General features: G+C 37.8%; 1 protein-coding gene across 2 annotated transcripts in view; it reads right to left on the bottom strand.

Moving 5' to 3' along the window:
- LOC110453082 (furin-like protease kpc-1) overlaps nucleotides 1-22,209 on the bottom strand; it is a 72,154-nt gene that overhangs the window by 9,618 nt on the left and 40,327 nt on the right. For both annotated transcript variants that reach the window (XM_021501912.1, XM_021501913.1), the window contains exons 5-18: nucleotides 10,702-10,778; nucleotides 9,539-9,627; nucleotides 7,561-7,733; nucleotides 7,133-7,345; nucleotides 6,404-6,504; nucleotides 5,749-5,852; nucleotides 5,339-5,456; nucleotides 4,758-5,080; nucleotides 4,105-4,196; nucleotides 3,856-3,941; nucleotides 3,508-3,698; nucleotides 3,045-3,185; nucleotides 1,784-1,883; nucleotides 890-990 (exon numbers count right to left, since the gene is read on the bottom strand). In XM_021501912.1, coding sequence (XP_021357587.1) covers nucleotides 890-990; nucleotides 1,784-1,883; nucleotides 3,045-3,185; nucleotides 3,508-3,698; nucleotides 3,856-3,941; nucleotides 4,105-4,196; nucleotides 4,758-5,080; nucleotides 5,339-5,456; nucleotides 5,749-5,852; nucleotides 6,404-6,504; nucleotides 7,133-7,345; nucleotides 7,561-7,733; nucleotides 9,539-9,627; nucleotides 10,702-10,778 — 1,909 coding nt within the window. The remainder of the gene's footprint in view (nucleotides 1-889; nucleotides 991-1,783; nucleotides 1,884-3,044; nucleotides 3,186-3,507; nucleotides 3,699-3,855; nucleotides 3,942-4,104; nucleotides 4,197-4,757; nucleotides 5,081-5,338; nucleotides 5,457-5,748; nucleotides 5,853-6,403; nucleotides 6,505-7,132; nucleotides 7,346-7,560; nucleotides 7,734-9,538; nucleotides 9,628-10,701; nucleotides 10,779-22,209) is intronic.

Below are 22,209 nucleotides of genomic sequence, written 5' to 3'. Positions count from 1 at the left end.
GAAAATAATAAAAAAAAACAAGGTTACCGCGAGCGGTATATAATACGCCCGTCACACATTGAATGAGCAGTTGTTTGTATGATTAACCTTTTTGTGAAGTTTGAAGTTAATCCGTTAATAATTACTTGAGATATCGAGCGGACACTGTTTCGGCAAGTACATAAAGGGGCATAACTCCACAAATTATGTTCGGATAATGGCGGATATCGAACTTGTCCGAGCTTTCATGGTAATTAACCTTGTTGTGAAGTTTGAGGTTAATCCGTTAATAATTACTCGAGATATCGAGCGGACACTGTTTCGGCAATACCAACCAGGACCTGGAACCTACATACCAACCAGGACCTGGAACCTACATACCAACCAGGACCTGGACCCTACATACCAACCAGGACCTGGACCCTACATACCATCCAGGACTGGACCCTACATACCAACCAGGACCTGGAACCTACATACCAACCAGGACCTGGACCCTACATACCAACCATGACCTGGAACCTACATACCAACCAAGACCTGGAAATCGTCCCAGGGGTAACCCATGATCAGTATTGAAACCACACTCACAATTTAAGCCCATTCTCAAAGTCCACACCCAAGTCTAACCCCATTAGGTAGATTTTAAAGAGAAAGTGAACGGATGGAAATGATGTTCTGCATAATTAATACAGGGTCGCATAAAAATAAACCTAGTATAGATTTTACCTCATTTAGTGGTAAGATAGGATATGTTTTTCCTCAATAGAAAGATTTAATAGGATATCATGGATATGTTTTTCCTCAATAGAAAGATTTAATAGTATATCATGTAACTTATCTACCTAGACCTCGATAAATATGTTTAACTAGATGATGTTTGGATAAAAGTGTGATTCTTGTACGTTACCTTGGTTACATTTGCGACACTCCCGGTGGCTCGCAATCTGCAGCACATGTGGCAGGTATCCTTTCTCACAGGAGGTGACACACCTACCATTCTGGATATAGCTACAAGGGATGTGCAAAGCAATATAATGTAAACGGCTTTATTATTTATCAAATTATTTTACAACACCAGAGCTTATCTACTCTTTTTCATATCATGTTGAGAATGATACTTGTACATGTATTATGAGAGCAAAATCAATATAAGCTAAGGAGAGGCAAAAATTTAGTAAGACAGGTCATTGAATATTTACCCCATTCCTAATAGGCCAAAACCTAATGTTGATCATTATTACCTTTTATTCCATTTCCACACTTAGCTACACTGGGTTGTACTCTGCTGTTAAAGCTGTTAAATACCGTTTATACAAGGATTCTCTGGGTCAAGTTAAAATCCATTACCCTGTACTCACTCAGCTCTTACATCTTCAATAAGATTAATCAGTTTGGGAAAATAACTAATATCAAAATTTTACTTTCTACACAAACAATGTACATATTAGACTTGACAAACGGACCAGTAGGTCTATAAATGTTGTGACATGTTTAATATGTACATTGTTTGTGTAGAAAGTAAACTTTGATATTACTCAGCTCTTTATTTGTTTTGCCTCCGTTTTAGCGTAATACATTTAAAAAGTATTTTTAGCAGTAGGTTAACATACTTGACAGTGGGTTTCATTCTTTGTGGTCAGTAAACCTACTTAAGTCACTCATTTTGTAGTAAGTTACAAATATTTTGAAGTAGTTTCATATTTTGTGGTAGTTTACATATTTTGTGGTAGGTAACATATTTTATTGTAACTTAATCTACTTTTTGATAAGTTAACATTTACTTTGTGATAAGTAAACATACCTGAAGTTGTTTTTGCAGTAGACACATTGCCCTGGACTGTCACAGATACGACAACCTGGGTCACATGACTGACAGTGTCCCATCCTGTTCTTGTACAAACCTGAAACACACCACATCTTAGCAACCAATTGTTTACCTTGACAACAACTTTTAAATTACTCTGTCACTTGGATCAGATAGAAGATAGAGACGGGGAGAGGGAGGTCAATGTGATTCTGTCTATGTGAACTGAATTCTGAATTGATTACCGACGATTGAAATATTTTTAATTTCAATATCATGAGTAAATGTATGCTCACAGAAAAAATTGAAATGATATTCAATGTTTTCATTATATTTGCAATTTTTTGTAATAATCTATACACATTTGTAGATGACCCTCATAAATACATTTCATTAACCCAATATCCTCATACTCCAACAACGAGCAAAATTTACTTGCAAGGAAAAAAAACATGTTAGTCAGTATAGCTTTACTTTTTTTTCATAGTTTACACAGCTAAGACCATGAGGAAGAAATCTTCAGATTCAGGAAAAAGTACTGACCAGAGAACATTTACCGAGGAGTTAAGAGGTTTTGTACTAGTTAGAATTGTCTCCCATTTGTCATGCTATTTGATGAGAGAATTATGTAGATATTAAATAGATGGTCATGCTTACACTACCTGGTATTTCTGGATTTTCTGATTTCTGATGTAAGAGTTATGCACGATATGGTGTCCTAATACGGTCGTTATAACTAAAGTTAGTTGTACATGTAAACGAAACAGAACTGCAACTATATATTAGACACCTGTCATTAATAGTTTGGATCTTGAAAAAATTAGATATAAATCTGTTAAAAATAATGTTTTAAAGCAATATTTTTCTGTAACATTTTTCAAATTTCATTGATTTAAAACTGAATTGATTAATAGCTCTGAACAGATAGAAATATTGTAAATTTCTGAAATAATCCATGTTTGGAGTTTGATCATGTATTGATGGGAATCCCATCAGCGTATAACTTGAATTAATATCCTTGCTTTCGTAACACATTTCTTCTGAGGTGTCTTGATATCTAGATTTCAATGACAGGCTTACCTCACTAATACTAATTATCCGTAATATTTGAAATTCAAATTTATTCATTAAAATCATTCTCAATATGTAAGGAACACATTCAAGACTTCTTAAAACTTGCGTGGAAATGTGTCCCTAACAATTTTGTTTTTAATATACATGACCTTCTTCTAATGAGGAAGCGAGGGAGATAACCTACCTTCAGGACAGAGTGTAGGTGGCAGCACACATTTGTTGTTTTTAAGCACCATGGCAGCGACACACTTCAGACAGTGGGAGGAGGTACCTTCACATGACTCGCACTGCTGGGAGCATTTACGACACACTGAGGAGGTTCCAACTGTCAGCAACAAAGTGTAAGGGAAATAACTCTAATTCTCTATATTATAATATTTCATCAATAAATTTGTTTGTCCATAGAAAAAAAATTGATTTAAACATTTGTTTCAGGTCAAGTAAAGATTTTTACCATTTTTAACTTTAATACAACTTTATATCCATAAGCTTCAGCACATTAAACTATAGTTTTTGTAACTGGTATTAGACAAAACAATTCTTTAGTTTTTTAGATCATTATATTTTTATTACAATCTCATACAGTTTGTTATGAGCAAACATTTAACATGTTGAAGTTGACAATGTATGCGACCATTGTTACTTACCTCTGAAGTAGCCGACCGGACAGGAGCTGACACAAGTTCCTTCGTTCTCTATAGAAAACAAACCTCCCTTACACTGCCGACAGTGTTCCCGAGACCCAGGAACAGTCACACAATACTGACAGTTAGTACTGCACGGCACACAAAGGTCCCGGTCCACTCTGTAGGCAGTCGGACATCTTTCTACACAGGGGCTACAATCAACAGAGCATAATCATATAAATTAATTTATTATTAATTTATGCTTGAATCAAGTCGAAAGTTAGTTGTGAAAAATAACCTTAAATATGTACAACAAATATCACATTATCCCTAGTAATTTTTTAATGAAAGAGGCGTCAGAAAACTAACCCATCTGTGATCCGGTAGTGTTTACAGCTAGTACAGTCCTCAGGATTGGGTCCCTTACATGTATCCACACATTCTGAGTGACAAGTCTGTAAAACAATTAAAAATTAGTTAAAATGATACAAAAATCCTTTAACTACAAACACAGATCTTACATGTGATTCTCTGATAGTAAACAACGGTACAGTTGTACACAATTCCTTATTCTCAACCAATTATGGTATAATTACAGTTACATCAAATAACACTTACGTATGTGGGCGTGACTGATGAGGGTGCTTCCTTGAGATTGACTGGCTTGTCCTTTGTTCCATACAACACTAGCGACCAATTCACAAGTGTTCCTAAAACATCAAACACAAGTAGATGTGTAGAGCTGAGATTTATAAATAATATTATTTTGTTTCAGGTATACTAGCTGCTACAAAGAGAACTCCTAAACATTCTGAATAACTAACTACTTTGTGGTCAAATAAGACCAGTAACATTTGTATGACTGAATGTACATGTTGATGTGTACCTTGCTTCAGCAATATTTCATTATACCTGTAAGGTTTTATTGGAATAAGCTTTCAAGAAAATTAATCCATGTAAAACAACTTCTTTGTAGTCAAAGTAACATACAGTAGATTTGATAACCGCAGGTATTAGGTAACCCAGCCACTTTTACAGCAGATTAGGTAACCCAGCCACTTTCAATGAATGTGGAAATGTGTGAACCCTACCTTACTTAAAAAGTTTTGTATAAAAATAGCCAATATGTCCACATTAAAGTGGTGTCTGTATTCATTCACCCCTGAAATTTCATAATGGACTATTCAAACCTTTGAATTGGAAGATTTCAAATGTGTCTTCAGGGGTAGATGAGTTAATCTAAGCAGTAGACCTGATAAGAGAACACCCACCTTGCTGATCATTGCCAGCGTATGGATTTATTTGATCCACTATCACCAATTTCCAGCTCCCTGCTGGGTTCTCCTCCCAGAAATGTACAGACAGAAACTCCCAGCCTTTGAAACCACCGTCACTCATGTCACGGTTCCTCTTGGGTAAAATGGTGGAGTTTGTCCCACTTGGAGAGACTAAGTTGATAGAGAGGTCGCCTCGACGTTTGTAATTGAGGGTGATTTTGACATGGACGTGCTCCAGGTAGCGGACCTCATTTGCTTTAGCAGCACAGCCATCCGTAGTCACTTGGTTTTCAAACATTGTGTATTTGTATAATGGTCTGGAGATAAAGAAAACTTGTATATAAAAAAAGACGCAAGATTGTTGTACAATTCAATAAATTTATCAATATTTAGCTCAAAACAGAAATGTCATAAATCAATCAAATGAACAGAAAGAAAAATCAAACAGTTTACTTCATTTAATGTTTAAGTAAGATGACAACATATTAGTATGCAATACACATTGATTTCGGCAACACAAAGCTAATATTTATGTCTTTTAAATTTCAGGGGATAATACATGAAGTTATACATACACATTCTGTTTGGACCCATTGATGGTACAGATATGTTGTGCTGGTACCGTGGTCCATCGCTCGGCAAGGTAGACCATCCCTGTGGCATTCATCAGACCATAACCATACCTCAGACTCACTACAAACAGAAAGGTGTACTGTGAAAATAGGCTGCAGCTGGTACTTCAAGTCACTTCAATATGGTGTATACAAAATAGAGTTGTTGATGTGTGTCTCTGTATCTATAAAACAGAGATCAAAGTCCAAATGACACCTTAATTAAGAAAGTATCTTCATAACGTCAATAATTTCTGGGTGAAATTTGAAAGAAATTCAGAAATTTCCTTAAAAAAATACCTGAGCATGATTGATTTGTTTTTCCTATTCAGCCTTAAGACGCCTTTACACCAGGAAAGCAGTCTTACACTCACCTTTCCTGCCCATGCCATTCTCACGCCATTGTCCATCTGCCATTGGTTCTGGGTTGGCTGACAACAGTGTGATGTACTGTACATCTCTCCATGTCAGACTTGGACTATAATTGAAAAATATCTCAAATCAAAATCAGAAAATTATCTTCATCTCTTCTAAATCTCATGTTTGTATGTAAAAGAGCGTGTAGAAAAAAAATGTGGGGGATCTTAGAGTAGGATAGGCCGATTTATTATCATTCACAACCAATAATTAACTTGGCCTTGACTTTGGAATCCTGAAACAAGTTTGTTTGAGGTATTTTCGTACTTGATCTCACTACATATTTGATAAAATTGATTAAGGAATTAAGTTGCTACAGCAATGACAGTGAATAAGGATGGATGTGATTGGATGAATGTGGGTAACTCTATACGCCCCCATAAAATGGCGTGGCAGAAAAAGGTATCCCGATACGGTCCAAATACCGGGTATTTTTTTCCTTAAATGAGGACAACATTTTCAAGTCAACAGATTGAAGTGTTCAGCAAATTTGTTGCAAATTTTGACGGGTTATTGAATACAGTATTCCACCTAAATAAAAATGGCTGATGTAGTTAGTCACTGTAATGTTTTAGTGAGCTATTCTATAACTTACACCTATGTTCTACTTACTTGGCCTCCAGGGCCAGAGCCACAAGTCCAGCAGCCAGTGGTGCAGATGCTGACGTCCCTGTGTGTGTCTCTGTACATCGCTTGCGGAGATCTGTTGTTATCTGTAAAAACGTCATTAAGCTCTTGAATCCCAACTAACCAAGATGATTTTTTAACTTTTAAATTCAAATCCAGTGAAAAAATTGTATAGAACTGAACTGGCACTGTATGAAATTCAAGATTTTCATGAAGAAAGAATGCACAATTGTACAATGACTTAGGATAACACAGGGAGATCATCTGCCTTACTAATACCCGCAAAGTATATAAATGAACACATGGACTTACAATCATGCAGAAAGGTCATATCACTTATGAATGCACAGTAATTTCATAAGATTTACCTTCACACAGTTATGTCATGTTATGTGACTTACCAGTACACATTAAGGTCATGTGATTTACCAGTACACAGTAAGGTCATGTGATTTATCAGTACACAGCAAGGTCATATGACTTACCAGTACACAGCAAGGTCATGTGACTTATCAGTATACAGTAAGGTCATGTAACTTACCAGTACACAGTAAGGTCATGTGACTTACCAGTACACAGCAAGGTCATGTGACTTACCAGTACACAGCAATGTCATGTGACTTACCAGGACATAGTTCGACCATGTGATTTATGAGTTAGGTAATGTGAAACACAGTCAGGTATTAATAGTGCCCAGTGAGGTAAATAACTTACGATCTGATGTTCGTCGGGGGCGCCACTGCTGTAGGTAGTAGCGAGGGTGGAGGAGCACTCCTCTAGGTACCAGGGTTTACCGCCATTTTGAGAGGTACTACTGATGGACAGGGTGTATATACTGTTAGTGTAACCGTCACAACTACAGCTATCTTCTGCTCGCCCACCGTTACCCGATGCCCACATGAAGATGTTCCCTTTGTTGCCTCGACCCTACAGTGTAATATGGAGATAGTGAAATGATACAGCATTCTCTCTAATAAAACTTAATGAGCACAACAACAATGTAGTATAGCTGATATCTTAAATAGTTGATAGTAATATCATAAATTAAAGAAACCTTTTATTCTGCAAAATAAATTTCTAAGCCAAAAATTTCAATTCAGCAGTAAACTGTAGGACTGCTCCCACTACAATTGCCCACTTACGGTCTTGATGCCCTGTACAAAGGACTTCTTGGCCAGAGGTCCTGGTCCATCCACCACACGGCCATCGTCGTCCGGCCCCCAGCTGGCCGAGTAGATGTCAACGTGAGTGTGGTTGTGGCTGAGTGAGTCGGCCTCAACTTTGTCGTACACATTACCATCCAACATACGCACACCTAAAAATGGACCAGTCATCAATATCAATGTATAACCAGTTATCAGTAACCTCAGGTAAACCAGTCATCAATGTATAACCAGTTATCCAGGGTTATCAGTAACCTCAGGTAAACCAGTCATCAATGTATAACTAGTTATCCAGGGTTATCAGTAACCTCAGGTAAACCAGTTAGGAATATTGATATGTCTCTATGGTTTGGTTATGTAAATGTATTACAATGGTATATTTTATCATTGAAGTACTATGTAATGAGAAGGTTATGTGTTTTGGTTAATAATGTCTAACTTAACAAGCGCATGTTTATCACCATGATCGTATATTGCATTTCTCTACGTAGATGTTGGTGTGTTATGAAGTGTTTGAAATGTTGATTCCTGTTGAACAACTTCGTGTTCTTCTTCAGCATATTGTTTTACTGCCTTTACCAGGTACTGACATATGTGGATGGGTCTGGTATGCAGAATTCCCATATCAGTAATCTGTGAACAATTAAAGAAGGTTTTGAGCCATGTTCTTTTCTTTCATTATTTTCTTAGAAATGCGAGTCGAGGAAAACAGGGACACAAGCAGGACTGAAGCCCGTATGTACTTGATGGATCAGTCCTAGGATGTATTATTTCCAACCTACCTGAAAGATGTTTTTGTTATTATTACAAACAAATGACACACCTTTGTGTACCTGATACACTATGTAGTCTGAAGCCATGATCCCATCCCTAACTCAGCACAATGATCTCATTGTTAGATAACCTGTATACCGACCTGTAGATACGGACGGACAAGTACAGCTTCTGTGCCACTTCACTAATTGGTAACACATATATGACAGTTATAGAAAACAACATCTTTAATATGCAAATTGTATGTAAATGAGTACATGTGTTACAAGGTAACTATCAGAATAGTTTATCTCTAAACGTTTCTTCAGGACAGCAGAGGGTTCACAATCCTCTGAGAGGTGTAAACATGTGTACAGAGCTCTCTACCCAATCCTTAAAGGGACTGTTTCCCGAGCTAACACTTATGGTACAATCTGTTTATCACTGTCAGAGCATGGGCTGATCACAGGTAGACAAGGTAATTAATACCTGATCAAATTTCGCAAAAAATCAACTCATTTATGAAAGCTCCACTAAATAATCAAACCAAACGAACATGTTTACACAGCAAAAGATGTTGATAATAAATAAACGTGAGGTTACCCTGGTAACTATGAAAAAGAGCTGTTAATTATTGTTATCAAGTGAATTTGTTGTTTCCCTTTATGCTTGATAACGCTATGATTAGGGCAGCTGTACGTAGGAAGCAAAAGTTGTAGATTGATTTCATATTTCCTTAGTTGCCAAAAACTTTTTTGAGTGATAAAAAGTACAAAGACAACTGCCGAGGACAACGCTTTAGGACTGAACACCTTAATATATCTGATCATCAAATCTCGTCGTTTTTGCCCAGTCAGTAGCCTGAAACATCACATTCACACTCCTGTTGGCTATTGTCTGTGAGCCTGTAACAAACATTGATGTTCTGGGCCCTAACTTGTATGTGCATTAAACAGAATATTGCGTGGATGTGACACATGGATAGATGTATGACTTCAAAACAATGAGGCTACATTTTAACACTATGCTTTACTATGTAAATTTACTACATTGCTATGACATATAAAATTTTGTGTTTAAAATGAAACTCATACATTGTAGCCTGTCAACACATTTTCATTGTTTAATTCTCTTAAGAGACCGGCAACCAAAACAGATATTAATTTTAGGACTTCCATCAATCACCAATGGAGCGATTGGTTACCTCCTATGCCCGAGTTGAATGCTACACCAACAATACAGTTAGAGTTATTGGCCTTGGCAGCTACCTCTCCTGCACATCGAGTTCCATGCCTGCAAAAAGGCGAGCAAGAAATTCAGTTACAAGGATCTCAGTTCTTATGTTTTCTTTACAGAACTAAAGAGAGGCACATTATATAATTGACAAGATAATGAGTATATAAATATCCATTAATTGATGTCTGGTTGCCTAAAGTAGGGACAATTATTAACACAACAACTGACATTGTGAAGTATGTTAGAGTAGTTTCCCACTTATCTAATGTTCTCCAGTCCTAGCCTTGTAATTAGGAAGTAATTTGGAAATGACTTTTTACTGGACACCCAAGTTAAAAGGTCAAGCACGCAATAAAATATATCCTTTTTAATATACTTTTGTAATGGCTAAAAATTTACCAGTATTTACATATACTTGCTGATGGTGAACTTCCAGGTAATTATAAAATACCTCTAATATTTCTACTGAGTATAACATAGGATCCTAATACTGTATCATACAAAACACATGTTTTACTATGGAACATGTTTGACCTCTACAAATGTACATATATGTATAATATATAACAGAGGGAGGTCAGTCTTCTGCTAACAACTCCCAGAGTACAACATTCAACCAAGTCAGTAAATGAACACCGTAAATTGGCATGCTCTCTCGGTAAATAATTCATACACAAAATCTATCAGCTAATCAATAAAGCCTACTTTATCGTGGATGCACACAGAGTACCAACATAACTGATAAGATCTAATTATAACTCTAAAGATTAATGAGCTTGCTCTAGAAAATTTGCCTCTAGTTTTAGTTTGTACCAATGCAATGCGAGCTTGGTATGATTGTGATAAAATAAAGAACCAGCAAAATTCTAACATCAACACTTGAGTGGCAAAAAAGACGAGAGAACTTTTCCTTTTCGACTCAAAAATGTACTAAACTAAACACTGACAGGATTATTTGAAAGTAACCCTGCATTATTTTTCAGCACAGTTAAATATCATGATGAAAAATATTTTTCCTTCACAAAGGAAGTTTCTATGGTAAAGGTGTATTTTTTGTGATACACTGGTACAGGTCCTTAACCCAAAACAACACTTTTGTATCTTTATAGGTCTACTAGAATTCAAGCATACCTGTTCTCGTTGCTGAAGTCGTATCTTGGCATGGGGTCGGAGTCATGGCCGTTGATGTCAGTACTGGCATATGGATCCTGTGTGGAGAAAAGCGGAAAGGTTATCTTTGACAAAGCACACTTGGCGACAGAGGGTCCTTTATCTGGCGACAATGAGGACCTCGTGAGACTAAGGTCCTCATCCTTTATCTTGTTGGAGCAGCACACTTTGATGCTGAAGGTCTCCTCGTAGAACCTGTTACATTACTGGCCTCATTGCTATCTTGTTGGCATGTATTAAACCTAGATGTTAGGCAACAACACAGGACATGATGGTCTAGTAAAACTTTTATCTCAAGGTTTTGACAAAGATTTCCTGTACCTATAACAGATCCACTTAACCTTGAAAACATTGATTACCGACCATCACGCATACAAAATAGCAGACGGTTATTTACGCAAATGTTTACATGGATGTCTTATTCTTCATCACCACCTTACTACAACAGAAACAATTCTGTAAAATGTCTGAGGATTGTTACTGATGTCATTTCTGAGGTCTGAAAAGTCCACTAACACAGAAAATCATAAAGGGCCATGTTATCTAAGAAATGATCACTCTGGAGATTAATCACTCTGAAAACTTACAACTTCAACAACTGACCACTTGACCACTCTGGATATTATACAGTAAATACCACAAAAACATTCATGAGGACTGACCACTTGACCACTCTGGATTGACCATTCTGAGGACAGACCACTCTGGTGGCTGACCAATCTGGATATCATATGGTAAATACCACAACAAGATTAATGAAGACTGACTACTCTGGATATAATACTCAGAGGACTGACCACTAGAAATACTGACCACTCTGGATATAATACTCCGAGGACTGACCACTAGAAATACTGACCACTCTGGATATAATACTCCGAGGACTGACCACTCTGGGACTGATTACTCTGACAGTTGACCACTTTTGACATATATACAACAATGAAATCTCTTCTTTAACAATTGAAGATAAAAAACAATTCATAATCACACATAGGAACTGAAATACAAACACTGTAAATGATTAAACTACACACAAAACCTTTATTTTGGACAAGCAAAATAAACATACATATATACAAATGTATAGAGTTTATAAAAGATAATTGAATGCAGTGTAATCAATAAATCATGTGGTAGAAAAGTTAAGGTCAAAAATTTTCAAAACAAGAAGACGCTGAATACCAAGTCAAGATCCCAAAAAACAGAAATTCACTTAATACAGGGTCAAAGTCACATGAAACTGGAAGTTACTTAATACAGGGTCAAGGTCACATTAACAGAAAGTTACTTAATACAGGGTCAAGGTCACATAGAACTGAAAGTCACTAAATACAGGGTCAAGGTCACATAACATGAGAAGTCACTAAATACAGGGTCAAGGTCACATTAACAGAAAGTTACTTAATACAGGGTCAAGATCACATAGAACTGAAAGTCACTAAATACAGGGTCAAGGTCACATAACATGAGAAGTCACTAAATACAGGGTCAAGGTCACATTAACAGAAAGTTACTTAATACAGGGTCAAGATCACATAGAACTGAAAGTCACTAAATACAGGGTCAAGGTCACATAACATGAGAAGTCACTAAATACAGGGTCAAGGTCACATTAACAGAAAGTTACTTAATACAGGGTCAAGATCACATAGAACTGAAAGTCACTAAATACAGGGTCAAGGTCACATAACATGAGAAGTCACTAAATACAGGGTCAAGGTCACATTAACAGAAAGTTACTTAATATAAGGTCAAGGTCACATGAAACAGGAAGTTACTTAATACAGGGTCAAGGTCACAACTAAATACAGGGTCAAGGTCACATGACATATGAAGTTACTTAATACACAGTGCATGTCAAAACACATTTGGACGTTCCTAATTAATACCAAATAAAAGAACCTGAAAAAAGCAGGTTTAGGGCCTTTTCAATTTTCGTCTAGAGACATTTTTTTATTGTTATCAATTGCCACCATGAAAAAACTCAGGTAGAATGAGGATGAGAATGGCTTGGTTAATAAAACCCTTAAGATCATTTACACCACACTTAAAAGCTTAGGGCTGAGAACAGCTATAAAGTGGCCGACACTCTCACAGGAAGAGTATATAGCTGTAGTGGCGACACTCTCACAGGTAGAGTATATAGCTGTAGTGGCGACACTCTCACAGGTAGAGTATATAGCTGTAGTGGCGACACTCTCACAGGAAGAGTATATAGCTGTAGTGGCGACACTCTCACAGGAAGAGTATATAGCTGTAGTGGCGACACTCTCACAGGAAGAGTATATAGCTGTAGTGGCGACACTCTCACAGGAAGAGTATATAGCTGTAGTGGCGACACTCTCACAGGAAGAGTATATAGCTGTAGTGGCGACACTCTCACAGGAAGAGTATATAGCTGTAGTGGCGACACTCTCACAGGAAGAGTATATAGCTGTAGTGGCGACACTCTCACAGGAAGAGTATATAGCTGTAGTGGCGACACTCTCACAGGAAGAGTATATAGCTGTAGTGGCGACACTCTCACAGGAAGAGTATATAGCTGTAGTGGCGACACTCTCACAGGAAGAGTATATAGCTGTAGTGGCGACACTCTCACAGGAAGAGTATATAGCTGTAGTGGCGACACTCTCACAGGAAGAGTATATAGCTGTAGTGGCGACACTCTCACAGGAAGAGTATATAGCTGTAGTGGCGACACTCTCACAGGAAGAGTATATAGCTGTAGTGGCGACACTCTCACAGGAAGAGTATATAGCTGTAGTGGCGACACTCTCACAGGAAGAGTATATAGCTGTAGTGGCGACACTCTCACAGGAAGAGTATATAGCTGTAGTGGCGACACTCTCACAGGAAGAGTATATAGCTGTAGTGGCGACACTCTCACAGGAAGAGTATATAGCTGTAGTGGCGACACCCTCACAGGAAGAGTATATAGCTGTAGTGGCGACACTCTCACAGGAAGAGTATATAGCTGTAGTGGCGACACTCTCACAGGAAGAGTATATAGCTGTAGTGGCGACACTCTCACAGGAAGAGTATATAGCTGTAGTGGCGACACTCTCACAGGAAGAGTATATAGCTGTAGTGGCGACACTCTCACAGGAAGAGTATATAGCTGTAGTGGCGACACTCTCACAGGAAGAGTATATAGCTGTAGTGGCGACACTCTCACAGGAAGAGTATATAGCTGTAGTGGCGACACTCTCACAGGAAGAGTATATAGCTGTAGTGGCGACACTCTCACAGGAAGAGTATATAGCTGTAGTGGCGACACTCTCACAGGAAGAGTATATAGCTGTAGTGGCGACACTCTCACAGGAAGAGTATATAGCTGTAGTGGCGACACTCTCACAGGAAGAGTATATAGCTGTAGTGGCGACACTCTCACAGGAAGAGTATATAGCTGTAGTGGCGACACTCTCACAGGAAGAGTATATAGCTGTAGTGGCGACACCCTCACAGGAAGAGTATATAGCTGTAGTGGCGACACTCTCACAGGAAGAGTATATAGCTGTAGTGGCGACACTCTCACAGGAAGAGTATATAGCTGTAGTGGCGACACTCTCACAGGAAGAGTATATAGCTGTAGTGGCGACACCCTCACAGGAAGAGTATATAGCTGTAGTGGCGACACCCTCACAGGAAGAGTATATAGCTGTAGTGGCGACACTCTCACAGGAAGAGTATATAGCTGTAATGACGGACACACTTGATATTATAAGTTGACAGAGAAGGGGATGATGTGTACCTGGAAACAGGATGTGAGCCACTGTCTCCTTTATAAAACACGAAACACTATCTGCCACAGGAGACGACCTTTCCCTACATACAGCTGTAGTACAGTAATCATTAGACCTTAATTAGTTAATTGCATTAAAAAATGGTAATTCAACATTATATTAAAAAGAGACCTGGATTGCTAATGGTGATTTGTTAAATTTATAAATAAAATCTGTCTTTTCATTTTAATCAAGTTCAGAAAAACAATGGCTATATGATGTCATATCAGAGCAGAGTGTTACTTTGGAAACAATACACAATTATAGGCCATTCTCAAGTTCACATCACATCACATTTACTATCACATCAGTCAATGTTATACTTCAGAAGTTTAACTAATAAAAACTTGAGGTTCTTTCTGGGAATGTTTCAAAGCTAAGTTTTCTAACATATTTAATGGAGGTTCCCAATAGTACAGCTTGACGTAGCAGACCAATTATGCTGTCCAATATAATACATTTTATATTAAAAGATAACAAAACTTGTCAACCGACTTTCATATATTTATTTATCAAATAAACTATTTGGCAATGGTGAAGGGATTCCCCAAAAGACTATAGAAACCCATATTCACTGGAAATGGGTCCACATGAGTTTCTGAGAACTGGTTGTCATGTTTATAGGATTATCATTCAGACAGAAATCCGTAGATTTGAGAGGATTATAATCTGCACTTAAAAAAGGTGACATCCACTAGATTTGTAAGGTGGTTTGAACAGATTTTATGTTTCATCAGTTTGTTATGAATAAAACAAACAACCCTACATTTATTTGAAATTTAAACATTTAAATAGTTTTGAGTCTCTGGAGCTTACATGAATGACTTCCACTTTACAATGTGTTAATGTCATTAACCTGGTTTAATAAGTTCAGTGACATAGTGACCCATCATTACCTCCAGCTCCTTAGCCATCAATACACATACCATAAACTCCTAATCCATGGGAACCCACACCATCACCAAAAACCTGACTCTCATACCTTACCATAATCTCATTCTACAAGCAGCCCTTTAGATTGCTTCTTTACAGCCCCCCCCCCCTATTTGAAGTAGCGGTCATTTCCTAGTTTTAGTTTTAACTCTAACAATATTTATTATTATTATTTAAATATTTCAGTAGCTACTTGAAATTATAGATCCTTTGTCTAATGTCTGTTGTGACATTCAGCAAACCCAACTCCATATCTTAAAGGTTGACAAATATATTGGTTAAGTACCAAACAACATCAGAAACAGACTTGGGAAATATATTTCACTGTCCTCTAGACATTTCTTGAAATAGAAACTTGAAGTCCTAAAAGCATGAGCTCTGAATCAAAGTGATTATTGTGGTGGCAGTCCCCAGCCAGTAATTATCCCATCAGCCCTTCTTATCACTGGAAATGTTATCCCTAACAATGCTGTACAGTCTAGATCAATGCCCACAACTGTAGCCACCAGGGAAGCCGAACATAAATCATAATTCTCACATCAAAGCGACACACAGAAAGATAGTCCTGGGGAAATCCACATATAGAAAAGATATTGATTCTGATGTGAAACTTGCATAAGGAGAAAATATTGTGGCAGTTATATAGAAAATGAACAGTAAGATAACTGTAAGATAAGTGGTTGGTTCATCTCAACGTACGACTGTGATGTCTAGGAAACTAACTATGCACCTCTGTAGACCACACATACTGTAGGTGTACTTATTTAAGGGCACTCAAATTTTAGCGCATTATCAATTTTAAACAAATTAATTTGCACATTGATGAATGGGCACACTCAAAAAATAATTTATTTTGTGCATTGAAGAATTGACATGCCTAACAAATATTTAATAGAACACAATATACAGTAACTTCAATTCACTTAAATTTGTACATTTACAGTATATGAACTACAATGCATGGTATACCAGAACCATGTCGTATAAAACTCTGTGTTGTCTATAAACATCTCAGCTTTACTATGTGATGTCTATAAATCACACAATTGTATGGAAGACCAACGATGTAAACACAAATAGTACCAAAAACTAGAGGTAGTACACCGTAATATTTTTATTTTTTTTAAATGTACAAAACCACAAAACTATATCCAATAGATGTTCACTATTTAAAGCGTACTTGTGATTATATCCTAGGGGATGAGTTGTAGCGCTATCAGAGGAAACCTGTCTTAGTTACCGACGTCTCAACGTTCCCACTGAATAGCATTTTAGTTCTACGTAGTGTAACAAACAATCAACGCGCACTCAGAACCAACAAACATGGCCCACACAAAGAAACACTTTTTTGCCAATTTAAAATTGAATATAGGAATAAAAAGACATTTTTAAGACCCATTAGCAACACCAGATATTTGTTTCGTAGAAGTTTTTATGACGTTAGTGGAACCTTAAATGACCTGTGGCTGTTCACTCTCCAACCGAGATAGAACATAGCCAGGGGTTTTATCACCAACACCGCCTTGTGACTGGTACACCTATCATTATTAGCCTCCTAGACCCAGGTAATGACAACCTAGACCCAGGTAATGTCAACAGGACTTAAGGATACCCATCCCACTGCAGGCAAAACACTTTAGAACTACACTGTACATGTAGGGTTTTCGTAAATATTGTAACTTCCCCTCAATTTCGCTTCAGATATACATGTACATTGTAACTGTTGCATGTATGCATACCAGTAATTACATGTCTGGTAATGGTATGGGGACCCTTAAGTACTGTACCACAATCAGCAAGTCGCACAGTATGTATGATGATAGTTTGATATTTTAATATTAAACTATAGTTTATATACAATGAGTTTGCCTTGCTGCCGATGTTTTCTGTTTTCTGTAATANGTATGGGGACCCTTAAGTACTGTACCACAATCAGCAAGTCGCACAGGTATGTATGCATACCAGTAATTACTTGTCTGGTAATGGTATGGGGACCCTTAAGTACTGTACAACAATCGCACAGGTACTCCCAGCAGTACTGGTACTGTGTCGGAGTAAAGTGTCACACAGAAAAATGTTCAATTCTTAAAAGAAAGTTGTCGGTTATCATGTTTGACAGCAATGATAAAGGACAGAGTTATGAAAAAAATCTCTATACAGTGTACATCAGAATATCACGAAGGAAACCTACTAGTATAAAAGATGATCATAATAACTTCATAACTTATGTTTCATATAGCTAAGAGCTACATACTGTTCATTGTTATAGCACTATAATCAGTAGGTAGCTGGCATGGTACCTGGTAAGGATGCTAGGTAAGGGTGCTAGGTAAGGGTAAACGATGAATGGTCCACCTTTATTTAGACATGTTTACCCTCAAAACAATAAACTGTACAGCATGAAATGTTCAGGGGTATTTTCTTCAAGGTTTGAAGCTATTCAGATTTTTTCGTGAGTCAAGTATACCAATCTTTTGTTAGACTTATTAACATGGCTCCATATAGAAACCACGAAAACCACATATGTTTTTACAAAGCAAAACATTCATGTTATACGGTAATTTAAGCACTCTGGTAGAATCTAGGGGTATATTTTGAGTGTAATTTAGCTTTGTCATTTAATAAAATTTTAGGTAATTTCGATACCTGCATCTTTCACAGATTTTAAAATGAAAGTTAGACAGATAAATTGCCATACAAACATGAAAAACTTTCTACAATGAAAAGTAAAAATTATTCTCAGCAGGTTTCAAGTACATCTTGATTAGGAAAAGAGGATCGTGTTTGGTAGAAATGTTAACTTGTATATGTTATGTCTCCTGTAGGCAGACACCATAGCTTTGTTGTGTGTAATATAGGCCCCCCTTCGTACTCTGGTGAGTGCTACTCGGTGGGGAACACAACATTCCATCTGGTACATGTAACTGTACATTTCAGATGTCCAGGACAGACACAGGATTGGATAACACAAACCATTTCCTACCTATAGCATCACATAGAGCATATATTACTCACATGTAAACTTATCGTAATGACATGATGATAAAGTACCTAATATACATTTTATACAACAGATCAATGACATCGACTTGTAACTATAAGTCTTAGATAAAACACAAGACATTTATATAATGCCAGTCTTGTAACTAAGACAAACATTACACAGTGCCTTATAAGACAAATTAACAGATTTACACCGGCCAATGAGGTTGTAAGTTTTACATTAAATTATACATCCTACTCCACTGGATTTACTTCAGAATGCACCATCATCTCCATCACAACAGATGCACTGTGTGGTGATAATGTCAGTGTTAAGCTAGAGAATTAATGAGCGTGCTATAGGAATATAACATTGTTATTTACGAGACTTGTATGAGGAAATGTTCTGTGGTGAGTATAGATGGTGGCTATCCCACAGCTACACAGCTGACACAAGACAGTGGTTTATCAACACAACAACAGGCATGATCTGCTGTCTCATGATACCACACATTTCCTGTGACTATTGAACTGCTACTAATGATGGTCCGGTATTTGACATACATTATCTATTTACAGTCTGGGATGTCACCAGTGATGTGCCTATAGCTACATGGTCTGCTGTTTGATACAAAGTAGCTGACACATCACAAACGTTTTCAATTTTTCAAAAACAAGAAAATATTCAATGACCTTTAATTCCATGAAATCAACAGAAACATTTTATTCCTAAAAGTCCTGAAGTTGTTATTTTCTTGTAAATATTGAATCACTCACACTACTTAAGGAAAACCCATTGTCTTTTTATTCCTCCCCCATGTATCATCACTTCCTGATAATAAGTGTTGTGCTGTAAATCCAGCGTAAGTGTCACCGGTATGATGACAGATTGGACAGTTGTGGCTATACGACCAGTACAGCTCTGTATATATCAGGGCCGAGGCCATGATAAGGTTAGTCAGTGAGAGTGACCCACCAAGTCTTCGTGACTGTCCATAGTGACTGGACACAGGTTTATCAATATCTCTTATACTGTCACCACAACATTTTGTCTTTTACCCCAATTACAGAATCTCGTCCTCACTCAATACAATGTTAGTAGTTCCAAACAAAGAATTCTATATGCTATACCATTTATAAATAAGTTCGGTATTTTTTCAATAAATCTATTATTCTCAGCCAGTAGCAAGGCCTCAAAGAGTGTATAACTGCATCAATGTACTAAGTAACAGATAGACGTACTATTAAGTATCATATCTACATATCATAGTGTATCATCATGTCAAAATTTGGAAAGATTAACCTTTTAGATTCCAATATATGGATCATACTCCCATGGTATATTTTTAGTAACAGCGACCCATAATACCTTACAATCTTATCACAATGTATCACCATGTCAAACTTCAAACAGGTCAGTCGTTTGGGTTTTGGAGATAAGGACCATACCTCCGCATGGTCTATTTTCAGTAAGTGACCTTGACCTTACAATCTTTAAAAACCCTATTGCAAATGTACATATCACAGCATATCACCATGTAAAAGTTAAGACAGATTATTTTTTTAGATTCCAAGATAAAACTTGGTACCTAAAGTGAATTACATGGTAAAGTGGGTGAATTAGAGTCAGCGTTGGCTGAAATCAATTCAACAGTGGAATGAAGAGAGTTTTGTGCAGACAGTATCCTGATAACATTGTGGTAACAATTGTCTCAATCTCATCCTCCCCATGGACAACTGCAGTACATCACCTCACACAACTTCTAAAGTTTCATCTAGAGCGGCCATCAGGGGGTGCTTGTACATGTGTAAATGACTGATCAGGTTGGACAGACCTCTCACTGGAGCTAATTTACTGTGCATAAATTTGTATTAATGCTGAAGCCCTATTGGGTCAGTACTGCTTAAAATGGGGATTCATTGTGACAGCAGTGAGGAAGATTAAAGAATGAAACGTCAGAGACTTTAGATTTTAAAACATTAAAGTCTTTTTCAATGAAGCTGATTAATTATTGCATAAGAACTGTTCTAATGNATTCCTACCAACTTTCAGTTCAATCGGCCCAGCAGAACTTGACTTAAAGTTTGAAATGTAAAATGTTAACGGACGACGGACGAAAACGGATAGCAATAGGTCACTTGAGCTAAAGCTCAAGTGACCTAAAAATGAGCTATCAAACAGTCATGCAACACAGAACTGAAGTCTGGTACAGCCGTGTAACACAGTACTGAAGTCTGGTACAGCCATGTAACACAGTACTGAAGTCTGGTACAGCCATGTAACACAGTCCTGAAGTCTGGTACAGCAGTGTAACACAGTACTGAAGTCCGGTACAGCCGTGTAACACTGTACTGAAGTCTGGTACAGCCATGTAACACAGTACTGAAGTCTAGTACAGCCATGTAACACAGTACTGAAGTCTGGTACAGCCATGTAATACAGTACTGAAGTCTGGTACAGCCATGTAACACAGTCCTGAAGTCTGGTACAGCCGTGTAACACAGTACTGAATTCTGGTACAGCCATGTAACACAGTACTGAAGTCTGAAACAGCCATGTAACACAGTACTGAAGTCTGGTACATCCATGTTACACAGTACTGAAGTCTGGTACAGCCATGTAACCCAGTACTGAAGTCTGGTAAAGCCATGTAACACTGTACTGAAGTCTGGTACAGCCATGTAACACAGTCCTGAAGTCTGGTACAGCAGTGTAACACAGTACTGAAGTCTGGTACAGCCATGTAATACAGTACTGAAGTCTGGTACAGCCATGTAACACAGGACTGAAGTCTGGTACAGCCATGATACACGGTACTGAAGTCTGGTACAGCCATGTAACACAGTCCTGAAGTCTGGTACAGCCGTGTAACACAGTACTGAAGTCCGGTACAGCCGTGTAACACTGTACTTAAGTCTGGTACAGCCATGTAACACGGTACTGATGTCTGGTACAGCCATGTAACACAGTACTGAAGTCTAGAACAGCCATGTAACACAGTACTGAAGTCTGGTACAGCCATGTAACACAGTCCTGAAGTCTGGTACAGCAGTGTAACACAGTACTGAAGTCTGGTACAGCCATGTAGCACAGTACTGAAGTCTGGTACAGCCATGTAACACTACTGAAGTCTGGCACAGCCATGTAACACAGTACTGAAGTCTGGTACAGCCATGTAGCACAGTACTGAAGTCTGGTACAGCCATGTAACACAGTCGTGAAGTCTGGTACAGCAGAGTAACACAGTACTGAAGTCCGGTACAGCCGTGTAACACTGTACTGAAGTCTGGGACAGCCATGTAACACAGTACTGAAGTCTGGTACAGCCATGTAACACAGTCCTGAAGTCTGGTACAGCAGTGTAACACAGTACTGAAGTCCGGTACAGCCGTGTAACACTGTACTGAAGTCTGGGACAGCCATGTAACACAGTACTGAAGTCTGGTACAGCCGTGTAACACAGTACTGAATTCTGGTACAGCCATGTAACACAGTACTGAAGTCTAGAACAGCCATGTAACACAGTACTGAAGTCTGGTACCGCCATGTTACACAGTACTGAAGTCTGGTACAGCCATGTAACACTGTACTTATGTCCTTCACCTTTACATAGACTAGCTTGCTGCTACAGCAACAAAACTTCACTTCAAATGGATGATAAGATATCGGCACACAATTGGATTCACGACAGGATCCTGTAGTTAATCTGTTTATCCAATGTAATCAATTCGTGTTGAAGTCAGCAACTAATTTGATATTTAAATAATA

The sequence above is a fragment of the Mizuhopecten yessoensis genome, unplaced genomic scaffold (assembly GCF_002113885.1).
Source record: "Mizuhopecten yessoensis strain PY_sf001 unplaced genomic scaffold, ASM211388v2 scaffold7087, whole genome shotgun sequence".
In the NCBI taxonomy this organism is placed as follows: Eukaryota; Metazoa; Mollusca; class Bivalvia; order Pectinida; family Pectinidae; genus Mizuhopecten; species Mizuhopecten yessoensis.
Note: the sequence above shows the minus strand (reverse complement) of the source record. Positions and strands in the feature narration are given on the sequence as shown.